This window comes from Danio rerio, chromosome 2, assembly GCF_049306965.1.
Source record: "Danio rerio strain Tuebingen ecotype United States chromosome 2, GRCz12tu, whole genome shotgun sequence".
In the NCBI taxonomy this organism is placed as follows: Eukaryota; Metazoa; Chordata; class Actinopteri; order Cypriniformes; family Danionidae; genus Danio; species Danio rerio.
The window spans coordinates 45,490,083-45,504,210 of NC_133177.1; the positions used below are offsets into that span (position 1 = coordinate 45,490,083).

Here is a 14,128-nt window from a genome sequence, read left to right on the forward strand (position 1 = left end):
AATCTCAGATTCAAAATAGGTTTCATTTTGACAGATAAGCGTTTGTTTTAATGTTTTAGTATATCAATCAACATATTTTTTTCTATATCGAGAAAAAACAACAGCTAACTTTTAAGAAAGCTGCCATTAAAAGCATGTATTATAATTGAAATCTACAGAAACTAATTCATAAAATCCGGCAAAAGAAACACTTTTTAAAACAAAGTCCACGCTTTGCCATGTCCATGTTTGTTGATGTACTTACAACTAAAACGAAATATTGAGCAGGGGGTGGAACATTTTGCAAATCATTCCCTCATAGCAAACTAACAGTAAGAGGGTATTAATATGCAGTTGCTATGGAAGCCCTTGTGTCACCGTCATCTGAAGTACCATCACTCCAAAAGTGAAAGGAAATGATCAGACTTTCGTTGAAGATTATAAAAAAGTTATAATAATTTTAGTGGATTAACGTGCATGGACTAATTATTCGTCTTCATTTCTCCTTTACCTTTGTTCACCTTTAATTTCTTAACTCACCATTTCTCGAAGGTCAGCTGATCAGCTGTTCCTGATAGTGCCAAAAAAACGAAGAGTAACCTTAGCGAGGGATTGTGCTTTTGCTGTGGTAAGAATGATTTGCCTCTGCCCATTATGGCCCGTTTCCACTGAGTGATACGATACGGTACGGTTCAGTACAGGTCAGCTTTATCAGGCTTGTGTCTCCACTGCCAAAGGGTACCAATGGTACATTTTGATGGGTGTGGTGTACGACAGAAAGTTTTAGTCGACGTCATTCTCGCTATAGGAAATGTCTACAGTAAAGCTGTAAATGTCGTTCACATATCATATGAAGCACTTCTCACAACACAGAAGCTTTATACACATGAATACATGTGTATAAATGTTCATTACTAACTTTTCTAAGAACATGATTTGATTATAAATGCAGATCAATGATGTGTGAAATAGCCTACAGAAATTTCTGCAATTACATAAAATTAATAAATGCAACATACTGTATATAGACACAAACAGACCCTTACAGTCTCTGATATGTTACAGATTACAGGAAATCTACACACAACATACATTTAGTCCTAATTTGGGTTCAAAAACAACACAAAATATACATGTGCACAGTCAGCACATGTAACCTGTTAGAAAGTAATTCCGTCATTCTGAGTTTATAATAGTCCAAACGATGATGATAATAGTTAAACATGGCAGTTTGTTAATCTTTTAGGTTGCTAAAACAATCATTTTGGTCCTTTGTTTTTTTTTTTTTTTCAGGCTTCTCCTTTGTTTTTTCGTGCTTCACTCTCATGTTTGTCCGTTTCTGAAAGGATCAGATGTCAGAAGCACTAAATAAATAAATAAATAAAATATAGACTCGCACACAAGCTCTCTGGAGAAAGTGAAAAGCCTGTGCTTTTAGACAGCCTCGTAAACAACAACAGGTTTATTTGAGCTCGGTTCGACCGTGGCTTGTTATTATATGTACAGTTGAAGTCAGAATTATTAGCCCCCCAGAATTTTTGGCCCCTTGTTTATTTTTTTTCCCTATTACTGTTTAACGAAGTGATTTCTTTAAACACATTTCTAAACATAATAGTTTTAATAACTCGTCTCTAAGAACTGATTTATTTTATCTTTGCCATGATGACAGTAAATAATATTTGACTAGATATTTTCAAGACACTTCTATACAGCTTTAAGTGAAATTTAACTAAGTTAATTAGGTTAACTAGGCAGGTTAGGGGAATTAGGCAAGGTATTGTAAAACGATGTTTTGTTCTGTAGACTATAGAAAAAAGAAATAGCTTAAAGGGGCTAATAATTTTAACCCTAAAATGGTTTAAAAAAAATAAAAACTGCTTTTATTTTAGCTGAAATAAACCAAATAAGACTTTCTCCAGAAGAAAAAAATATTATCAGACTTACTGTGAAAATGTCCGTGCTCTGTTTAACATCATTTGAGAAAATATTCAAAAGAGAAAAACAAATTCAAAGGGGGGCTAATAATTCTGACTTTAACTATATTTATATTATGGTGTAATGTCTTGGCTGTGTTTTTAAAAATGGCTCTTGCTTTGTTTTCATTCTCCTGGCTAGTGCACGAGCTAGTGACGTACTGTATCTCTGTAAACCAATAGCGTTCAGCTGCGCATTTCACTCTAACTTTTGGTACCCTTTTGTCGTGCTAGGCACCCTTTGGAAAGGGTACCCAAAAAAAGGTTACTGTACGGTTTACTTTTTGGTACTTTTTGACAGTGGAAATTAACATAAAACCTTATTGTACCATACCACTCAGTGGAAACTATTCGTTATGAAACTCAGTGTCCATTAGTCAGGCCTCCTCTTTGTTTTAATTTAAATCAGCTCTTAAAACTTTTTTTTTTGTCCTTTGACTTCTGATATTACTAACTGACTATTTTAATTTCTGTGCATCTTTAGGTAGTTCAGCTATATTTTACCTTATATTTTATGTATTTTTTTATAATATTATTTAGTAGTATATTGTCTGTACAGCACTTTGGCTCACTTCTGGTTTTTTTAAAGTGCTTTATAAATAAAGTTAGACTTAACTTGACCTCATCAATGTGAGCTAGCAAAATTAACATAGTAAATTGTGATTTTTAACTTGTAACATTTTTTTTTTACATTACACTAAAAAAAAAACACGATGAAGAGACAAAAAGCCCAAAATTACAGAATTGACAGATACATGAATAAAAATGATGTTTTTGCCTGCATTGTTTTGCCTTTAGAAGTCAATGCAGTTAATGCAGATCAAATACAAGAAGCACACTAGAATGGGAAAAGCCAGCAGAGAAAGAGAGAAACTCACAAACATCGTCCTGTAGAGGGCAGAAGTGTTTTCACAGAACACCAGGCCAGCAGAGCGGCGCTCTCTCAGACACCCACTGCCCACCTGCCCCTCAAAAACACCCTTCACCACAGCAGAATGACAGAGAGAAAGAAGGAGACAGAGAGAAAGAAGGAAACAGAGAATCAAAGAAGAAAAGGTCAAAGCAAGAGTAGCAGAAGAAGAACTCACATCAACTGAAAGAGGGAAAGTGAAAGAAGCCAGACTGAAAGGAAGCTCTTTCTTTGTGTGTTTGTGTGTGTGTGTCTGTATGTTAAGCTCACTGGCAGATTTTTGGCTGAGTCCAGGTGCACTAGCAGTAATGCTGATGACAGTCCATCGTTGGCCTGTCCTTTATCTGCTTTAATGCTGCTTAAAACCTGAAAAGCAACCCATAAAGCATTTGTCAGTGCCAGCTGTGTCTGTGTCTGTGTCTGTGTGTGTGTGTGTGTGTGTGTGTGTGTGTGTGTGTGTGTGTGAGAGATTGATTTACATTGTGGGTATTTGCCTTTATAAAGAGGCATATTATTGTGATCCTTTACAAGCAATAAGTCAAACATTTGGGCTTAAACATTATTTTGCTGTTGGGATTTTCATTCAGCTATTTGACATTAAAAATTAAATTAAAATACATAAAAATAAAATAAAAATAAAAAATTATATTATTCAATTCAATTCAATTCAGCTTTATTTGTATAGCGCTTTTACAATGTAGATTGTGTCAAAGCAGCTTCACATAAATGGTCATAGTAACTGGAACAGTGTAGTTCAATTTTTTAGTGTTTAAGTTCAGTTCAGTTCAGTTTAGCTCAGTTCAGTGTGATTTAATCATTACTTTAATCATTAATCATTATTAAATTAATAAAAATAAATAAGTTAAAATAAAATAAAGAAATTAAATTAAATTTGAATTAAATTAAAATAAACAAAAATAAAACAAATAAATAAAATGTAAAAATTTAAATTAAATTTTAAAAAGTAATAAAATAAAATTAAGTAAAAATAAAAATGAATTAATTTAATTAAATTTAAAAAAAATAAAAATAAATTATTTAAAATAAACTAAAATAAAAAATCTAATTAAATTAGAATAAAATTTAATCTAATTAAATAATTACAATTTAATAAAAATAAATAAAATGTAACAATAAAGTAATTTATTAATCAAACAAAAATAATTAAATAAAAAAATTAAAATAAATGAAAGTAAAAATATATACAAATAAATTAAATAAAACTAAAATGAATCAAAATAAAATAAAATAAATACAAGTTTATTGAGCAGAAAAAGTGATAATATTATAATTTCTAAAGGCTCATGGAACACTGAAGGCTGGAGTAATGTTGCTGAAAACACAGCTTTCACATTTTGTTTGTTTCAGAAATTTGATCAAGCAAATACTCTTTTCAGTCTTAAAGAATAAAAAAAAAATACTTACTGAACCCAAATTTTTGAACATTACAGTGGATTTGTTATCAGACAGAACTGGTCTTAACGAATAATCAAAGTCTTAACGAATCACTATGATGTGTATGTTGGGCTGTTTTGTTACCTCATCAAGTTTATCTGGTGTTGGGTGAAGAGAAAGCCATTCAGCCTTCACGTGGAGCTTTCCGTTAGGAACACCGATAAGATCAAACCACTAAAACACACATGCACAGGCACACACCCAAGAAAAAAGGGCAGGGATTTATATATAAATAAGCTTTAATTCAAAACTTGACACTTGATATTACCATTGCATTAATGGGATAGTGGAAAATGCTTTTATTCAGTAATACATCCTATGAAACCACATTTATTTAACATCAGTATGTTGTATCCATCATGCTGACCATTCCCTTGAAAATAAAAATAGTGATTGAAATCTACTATAGGTTTTTTCTTTTTTTCCACTGCATGGTGCACTAAACCTTGTATCACTTCAGATGAGGTTCCAAGTGTGCCATACGGTTACTAAAACATGACATATACATACATCTGATCATCGATTAGCCAGAAAGTATCATTAGATTTGAAACATGAGACATCAAATCTGCTATATTTGGTTAGTAGAAGCAGTCCAGACTAGAGCCCTGCATTAGAGCCAATTCACGTCATAGCTAGCACGCATATCAGGCTTCAGGTCTGCATTAGAAAAAACTTTGATTGCATGCGGTCCGGAAGCGCAGGTTTTCAGCCACATACAATAAAGAACAACTGCCAATGGCGAGCTTAAAACTAGCAACTTCTGGTCAACTTCTTAAATGGTGACAACTTAAAATGATGAGCCAACTGATTATGCACAATGCACAACTTGTAAGTCCAGAGGTGCCAGCTGGATTTTATTCCAATTATGCATAGATCCAGCACTGCCTGCCTCATTGTCCCTTATTCTTATTTCAATCTCAAGAAACATTGATGCTTGTTCTCAAAGGCTACATTATTTAAGACTATTCGTTATGACATAATTTTTATTTACACACACACCTTTATTTACATAGTTTTTTGCTTTGTCAATATATTGTAGTGTACACCGTTTAATAATCAATTTAGATTATGTAATAAATAAATAAAGCTGCATTAATTCACGCCCTCTCATGGTAGGTACGTGCAGTGCATACAGCGGTATGACTGCAGGTGCCACCGGGTTAAATTGAGTAAACTTACTGTGGAGCACAGGGGTGGCCAATCCTGTTCCTGGAGAGCCACCTTCCTGCAGATTTCAATTGCAACCCATAATCAACACACCTGCCTGTAATTATCACGTGGTGTTTAGGTCCTAATTAATTGGTTCAGGTGTGTTTGATATGGGTAGCAACTGAAATCTGCAGGAAGGTGGCTCTACAGGAACAGGATTGGCCACCCCTGGTGGAGCACATACCGCTTAAAAAAATCTACGTCACTTAAACTAAATCCTACATTTAAGCAAACAAACAATAAAAACTATAAACCAGGCGTGTCCAAACTACGGCCCGCGGGCCATCTGCGGCCCGCAATCAGTTTTGTGGCGGCCCGCGAGGCTTTTTATAAATATCAATAGAATCTGGCCCGCTATACAAAAATGAACGTAATTCAATAAATAACCACCGGGTGTCGCTATTACATGCATTCAATTAAGCAGCAGTTCTTGTTATGATCTATCTATCTATCTATCTATCTATCTATCTATCTATCTATCTATCTATCTATCTATCTATCTATCTATCTATCTATCTATCTATCTATCTATCTATCTACACACAGTTGAAATCTGAATTATTAGCCCCTCTTTGATTTATTTCTTCTTTTTTAAATATTTCCCAAATGATGTTTAACAGAGCAAGGACATTTTTACCGTATGTCTGATAATATTTTTTCTTTTGGAGAAAGACTTTTGTTTTATTTCGGCTTGGATAAAAAGCGGTTTAAATTTTTTTATGAACCATTTTAAGGTCAAAGTTATTAGCCCTTTAAGTCTTCAGAACAAACCATTGTTATAAAATAACTTGCCTAATTACCTTAACTTAACTAGTTAACTTGATTAACCTAGTTAAGCCTTTAAATGTCACTTTAAGCTGTATTGAAGTGTCTTAAAAATATCTAGTCAAATATTATTTACTGTCATCATGGCAAAGATAAAATAAATCAGTTATTAGAAATGAGTTACTAAAACTAATATGTTTAGAAATGTGTGGAAAAAAAATCTTCTCTCCGTTAAACAGAAATTGGGGAAAAAATAAACGGGGGCTAATAATTTAGGTGGGCTAACAATTCTGACTTCAACTGTATATATATATATATATATATATATATATATATATATATATATATATATATACACACACATATATATATATATATATATATATATATTAGGGATGTAACGGTATTGTAAATACCGTCATACCGCAATATTAATTTTTTTCGATATTACCGAAGTCGCATGACTCGGTAAAACTATAGGTCTTCTGAGAAAATTTGCTCAGGCGAATAAAGCGAACGGAAGGTAACGAAAACTACAATTGCCATCAGCCCATGCTTGACCATCATCCCTTGCGGTCTGTTGTTGCTACAGATCCAGTAATGCGGAAATGGAGTGTGCTGCTAGAAGCGGGGATGAAAAGAGCTGGAAAACTCTAAAGCAGGTCGCACACCAGAAGCGCCGCTCGGCGCCGCGACACGGCGCGTACATGACAGATTAAAGTATCGCACACCAGACGCGCACATTCGAATGATATTTAACATGAAACTAATCAGATGGCGCTCTGTGGCGCGGCTGAAAAATGAATTGCGTCCTGAGCCGTCGCCGGGCGCCGCTGACAGCCGCCGACTTGCGGCGCCGGAGTGTGTATCCTGATAGAAACCTATGATTAGAATTCTAAAATACGTGGCGCTGCGCGGCGCGCCACCGAGCGTCGCTTCTGGTGTGCGACCTGCTTTACACGCACAGTTCAGTCCTGCATTATCTCCGTGTAAGTTCAGACTTCGCAAGTTTGATCAAGGCTGCATTCTCTTCTTCTCAGTTTGATATGGAAAAGCAGATTATACCGAGGACACGGGTAAATCTTCAAAGGGAACAGTGTACTTTATAACTTCATTCACATCACCCTGGCTTCGTTGTTTCACTTTCTCAACAATAAAATGTAAACATGATTTAAGGAACTGCCTATTTTCATTTTAATATTAGCAACTTAGACAGCAGAAATGTTGAGGCGCCGTGCTGCATGAGCGTCATCTTCACTGTGTGGATATTTATAACAAAACGGAGCCGATAACAACTGCCTCCTTTCAATTTCAGTGAAAATACGAAACACAGCCTCTCTTTTGCTGAGTATCAGTTTTAAGAATCGATAATGGCCATTTTAAAAGTATAACATACAATAAGTTTTTACATTATAGGAAATAAAGGCGATCAGTCAATATACAGAATGTAAGTGGTTACATTAATCATTAACTTATCTTTGCGCTCAGCCAAAACACGTTACCTGAGAACAAGTAATAGATTCCAATGCCCAAAGTCAGGGAATATGTCGTTAGATAAAGACAACAAGATAAATGAAATATCCCGTTTAATAAATATAGTGAGATTAGATCCAGCGGGAGATGCTTGATGAGAAGTCCGACTAGCAGAGCTCTCATCTGGGTAGATGGGCTGAGTGTGATTAAATGTTGAATGTGATGAGTTTTCAACAATACTAAATTGAAACTTTATTTTTTTACATGGTTTAATAATTTTTTGTTATTAAAATTGAAGTTCCTGTTTCAAAGCTTACAGATAGATGGCTAATTTGTATGTCATTGACACTTTTGGCACTTTTTTGGAGTATTTTCATAAGTTTTGTTTTTTCCTGTAAATGATTCAATAAATACCGTACCGTGACATTCATACCGAGGTATTACCGTACCGTGAAATTCTGATACCGTTACATCCCTAATATATATACATATATATATATATATATATATATATATATATATATATATATATATATATACACTTGTCTGTGTGATGTATGTAAAATTTGGCCCGCGACAACATTTGTTTTTTTTGCATCTGGCCCTCGGCCCAAAAAGTTTGGACATCCCTGCCATAAACGTTTCTCTAAATTACACTGATAAAAAAAAACAAAAAAAAAAAACACCAAATTTAGATTAAATAAAGATCTGGTCTGTTTTAATGGCTGTAACATTATAAGTTTGTCGAGAAAAAAAACGGGCTTTGGGTCAGACTCGGGCCAGAAGTTTTGATGAGCTGGTGGGCCTGTGCGTCTCAGGCCAGGGCTAGGCTAGGGCTTAGATTTAAGGCCATTGCAGGGATTTAGTCCAGAAGTTCCTCTCTTTGCTAGTCAAAGAGCAGATTCAGCAAGAGCTGGATTATACCACCCGAAATAAATACGTTTTTCACAGAAGTAGAGGTGCAAGTAAAGTGATAATCCCACCCACTTTAAGCAGAACTAAACTGCAGTGGAAAACAAAATCAGGTTGAAGCGAGCCAAGACGACTGGTATAGTAGGACTGTGAGGGTGATGAAGTTTTCCCCACTGTTTTACTGACGTGTCTCAACACAGGTAATACCGGTATCACTGAGGGTGGAGCACTTTGAAATACTTTAAAAATCCTGCGTGCAGTGTACTTTCACTTTCAAATTAGTGACAATTGGGCATCACATGCTTTTATCGACAACAACAAAAAAAGAACAATAACAAACTGATATCATCAAGACTTTAAAGCTTTATTATTTATTTAAATCTGATTCTCAACAGCAGCCCCTCACTTTAGTCTCCTTGTTCTCTTACGCTGACTGTGTGCTCACCTGTTGAGTGTACTTACGAATGTACTCACTAGTATACTTGAGTAAAATACTAACCATATGATCAAAATACAGCGGCTGACATTAAAATACACCAGTTATGTTCCTGTTAGGTACCATTTAGATTTTAGCAAATACTGAATTGAATCCAAATCATAGCGAGTTGAGTCCTGCCATGTTTTCAGACACGCTTATGAATGCACAATGCAAACCATCACAGAAAAAGCTGACCGTTTCTAGTAATACCTTTTGAAAAACATATTGCAACACAGAATAAAATAATCCAACATGCAGACAACTTTATAAATGCTTTTTGTGCATTTGAGAAGCTGAAAATATTCTGTCTCCAGCGCAAAAGTGGAACTAAAGAAGCCGAGTACACTGCCTAAAATATATGAACCAGCTTACCCATAAGTGACAGGGTATCAATGAGCTGCTGCTAGAAAACATTTCCATATATGAATTTGTAGTGCGAAGGCCTACAGTTATCAGTGTATGCATGATACAGTAAAGCCATAGAGATCAATAGGAATCAAGCCATTCAATATACCAGTAACACAAACTATTGTGTCAAACCTACCGCTCTGTGTACTACAGTGGAAAAGCGACTTACACAGTTGTAGTCAAACATGATTAGCCTTCCTGTCAATTATTTCTTCTTTTTCAAATGTTTCCCAAATGATGTTTAAAGGTGAAGTATGCAAGTTTGACACCCAGTGGCTGAACTAGATATTGCACACCTGATTCAAAACAAACGCAAGCGCATGTTGCAGATTGACGACACCAACAGAAGTGTGTCTGACTGTGTAGCCTAAAGGCTGTTTTAAGGCTGATTTAAATCGTGTTCAACATAAAAGCAATGGCATGCGCCAGAAGGAATGTTTTTCCTATTAAAATTAGTTTTTGTCCTAACCAACATATGGAATTAATATGTTAGAAACGTCTTCTATTTCTCAATGATCCCCTCAGGCACACCTCATGTGCTTTTTCAGTGTTAAATGCTAATACTGTAAGTTTGACTGCCATTTTACATGACATTTATTGCCATATACTAAAAGCAGCAGCGGACGGTTCACCTCAGTATCTTCTGGAGAACTTCTTATTTCTTACATTTCAGCAATTTTTTAATTAATAAAAAAACAAACATTTTAAGGTCAATATTATCAATCCCCTGAAGCAATATATTTTTTCATTTGTCTACAGAAAAAAAAAACATTATTAAACAATGACTTGCCTAATTACCATAACTTGCCTAATTCAGGGGTTCTCAAACTTTACAGCCCAGGACCCCCAGAATAACAATGCCAATGACTCTCGACCCCAACTATTTTCGGAAGTGGTTATAATCATACATACATTGCACACAACACTCACACAAACCAATAGGTCTATATAAACAGAAGCATATTGACAACACAAAACAGTGCAACAGTCTAAAAATCATATAATTTTTTTTAATTATTATTTAATAATAACCTCACCTAATGAGACTCATGGGCACAATATTGAAGCTACATCACAAGTCTTTTCTTAGTTTAATTTTGGAGACTGCCACTTAAAGATCATCCTCCATGTTCAGTCGTGGCCTGTATTTATTTTAAATGTACGCAAGTGCTGTAAAGGTGTCCGAAAGTTTAGCTAGTGCCGTAAAATCAATCTGGTGCAATTGATGCTATTGAATACCCTAGGGGTTGCAATCCAATGTAAAAAAAAAAAAAAAAAAAAAAAAAAAAAAAAAAAACAACCACCAAAAAAATGAAAGGCTGACGGCTTTTTGTTTGGATATTGTATTTTTTATGTAACTATTTTTATCTTTCGTAGGTTATGGATTAACAATGGTCATTTTAAAAGTTTATTCAAATGTATTGGATTTTTAGAATTCATCAAGCAACCCCCTCTCATTGTCCCATGAACCCCCAAGGAGTCCTGACCCCCACTTTGAGAACCACTGGCCTAATTCACCTAGTTAAGCCTTTAAATTGCACTTTAGGCTAAATACTAGACAAATTTCTTGAAAAATATCTAGTAAAACATTATGTACTATCGTCATGGCAAAGATAAAATAAATCAGTTTATTAGAAAAAATTTGAACCCTATTATGCTTAGAAAAGTGTTGATAAAAATCACAAGAAAAATATAAAAGATTACAAATTTTACAGGAGGGCTAATAATTCTGACTTCAACTGTATGTGCTCCATAGAAGAATCATTTCTATATGGACATTAGGCTCAGATGTTCAAAAAAGCAATCTAAACAGATTTAAGGCCGAAAAAAAAAGTGTAGTTTTTTTTGTACCTCATCAACTTTCTGTTGCTTCTGTATCTCATCTATTTCCATGGTGAGGCTAAAAGAGAAAAGAGAAACATCAAATGATTAAAAAATAAAGTATGATGTCTTACGATTACAGAAGCTCTGACCGATAATCACATTCAATGACTCAATCGGTACTCGCTCATCTGGCCGATCTCATGAACCCATCGCAAATTAATGTTTATGCGTTTACAAGCAGAGGAAGATGCACTTGTGCACCTGGATTATACATACAGCAGCTACTGCATGCATTTAGGCCTTTCTACTACTTTCTACAGAACTGCAAGTGCTGTGTTTTTGACAATACTGCAAGTTCACTAATTCCTGGCTGGATATATTACATACATTAAACGTAATTATATATTTTAACATGAATATTTAATGATATCACTTCTTGAAATATACTTATTGCAATAAACAGTAGTTTATGGAACTATTTCCTTTTGGTAAGTAGTGGATTTATAGGTGTGATTTACAGGTTAACCTCTTTTGGATCAAATTTGCACTCCAAGCTTTTTCTTGATTGAGACATGTTGAATTCTTTATGATTTGCAATGTTTCCAAATTGCATTGTTAGTCAAGTTTCTTACCATTTTTATTTTTTTTATCTGTGCTACCTATTATGTTCTGTAAAGCTGCTTCTGACCATGACATGCTCACACCTAAATAGTTAAATAAGATGTGCTTAAGAGACTGTATGCAGCTTCCTTCAGTTATTCTCTTCGGTAAGGTTAGCTCTCCACTTAAGCATCATACTTAGGGTGCTTTCACACCTGTGAATTGATTCATTTGTTACAAAACAATAATTAAAATTGTTACAATGTTGCTCTTTGTTGTTGGTGTAGTTCGCTTTCACACAGCAAAGTTTCTAAACGGACCAAAAGAGCTAAAACAAGTCACTTGCAAGTAAACTCTCCTCACATTAGTCAAAGTTTCAGGGTTTATTTTGCAGAGTCCCGCTCAGTGTTCATACGTCCTTATTTTAATTTATGACGATGAGTAATAAAGACATCATAAGCGAAAAGCTGTGCTTTCATTTCGAATGGTGACACCCACAGATAACATGTTTTCATTTTCGTATTTTACATGAAAGGTCCATTTACCGGTAGGAATGACATTCCGCCCTACTCATAATTCTCTCTTCATATATCCGTATATGTGCCTATGACATATCCATGATACACTGCGATATAGCCGGGCTCGGATCGCATTGCTTTTTCACTACTATCGATTTGCTTCAGAGTTCGTTTCAATCGAGCTGAGACCACCTCATTCAGGCGATCCCGGAGTGATTGATTTGGCGTGGATCCAAGCGCGATTGCTGGATTTACATATGCCAAACGAACCGCACTAACTGGGCAAACGAGACAGGTTGCGAAACAAAAGTCTAGGTGTGAAAGTATCCTTAGAAGGAAAATGTGCTTTATGCATTATAAAGCTTGAAGCATCAGTATCGATACTTGGTATTGGCTGCAAAAATCCAGATCGGAGCATCCCTACTTATGATTATTTCGTAATAGATTGATTTTAATGATAGATTACCTTCCCAGAAAATCATCATGATCCGTATCCTCATCAAACAGCTCTATGAACACAACCTGTCCTTGACCATCATACACAATCGCCTATAACACACACATAAACAACTCAGTTAGTTCAAAAAATTATTTCAGAAAGACACTTAGACGCTAAAAACCCACCTCGTATACTTCATTCCACCTAGGGTTTAAGGAATCTTTGATGATTTTGGATCTGAAGAGCTGATTGTTGATTTGAATGACTCCATACGGGTCTGACTTTCCTTTAATCAAACCTCCCATATACGTGTCCTTCGATAACAGGTCCTGTCCCTCCAGAAAGTGAACTCGCAGAATGCCCTGCATCAAACAAACACACACATATGATATGAGCGCTGTAGATACATGCATTGGTGTGAATGTGAAGTGTGTGTGTGCATCACCCTCGGCATTGGGAAGCGAAGTTTGCTAATGAGAGCATCATCTGCCAGCGGGATGGTGATTTTGTTTGGGTTCACAAGGCAACCGTTTATGATGTCCTGAATAACATTGTCACACAGAGAACTGCGAGAGAAAAAGAGAGACAATTACACCAAATTTTACATCTTTAACAAATACAGTAAAATTAAGGCATGTCTGGGAGAGTATGTATTAGTCTAGCATAAACACAGAGGGCTCTATTTTAAAGATCTAGCCACAAAGTCTAAAGGGCATGCGCAAAAGCAGTAAGGGTATTTTAAGGATGGAAAAACACAGGCTCTGTGATTGGTTGGCTTGGTAGCACTGATGAGTGTGGGCGGAGCATGGGTTTCCCGCCAAATTGGGTGGTTTTGAATATGCTCGTGCAGGTAAAAAATTACATAGAAAGGTAGGGAAAATTTGGCCGGTTTTGAAACGGCGTGAAACGGCCCCCCAGCCCCAGACCCCCCAACCCCCCCAACCCCCCCAACCCCATCCACCGATAATATAATTATTAGCCCCTCTTTCAATTTTGTTTTCTTTTCGAAATATTTCCTAAATGATGTTTAACAGAGCACATGAATTTTCACAGTATGTCTGATAATATTTTTTCTTCTGGAGAAAGTCTTATTTGTTTTATTTCGGCTAGAATAGAAGCAGTTTTTAATTTTTTAACACAATTTTAAGAACAAAATTATTAGCCCCTTTAGGCTAATTATTTT

At 35.3% G+C, this 14,128-nt stretch overlaps 1 protein-coding gene across 4 annotated transcripts in view; it reads right to left on the reverse strand.

Moving 5' to 3' along the window:
* The window catches only part of esyt2a (extended synaptotagmin-like protein 2a), a 75,465-nt gene that overhangs the window by 25,578 nt on the left and 35,759 nt on the right, over nt 1-14,128 (reverse strand). For 2 of the 4 annotated variants that reach the window (XM_021468651.3, XM_005171397.6), the window contains exons 8-14: nt 13,391-13,511; nt 13,131-13,307; nt 12,973-13,055; nt 11,416-11,464; nt 4,402-4,491; nt 3,133-3,228; nt 2,831-2,932 (exon numbers count right to left, since the gene is read on the reverse strand). In XM_021468651.3, the coding sequence (XP_021324326.2) occupies nt 2,831-2,932; nt 3,133-3,228; nt 4,402-4,491; nt 11,416-11,464; nt 12,973-13,055; nt 13,131-13,307; nt 13,391-13,511 (718 nt within the window). The remainder of the gene's footprint in view (nt 1-2,830; nt 2,933-3,132; nt 3,229-4,401; nt 4,492-11,415; nt 11,465-12,972; nt 13,056-13,130; nt 13,308-13,390; nt 13,512-14,128) is intronic. The other 2 variants (XM_005171399.6, XM_693440.11) reach the window with 1 other exon arrangement.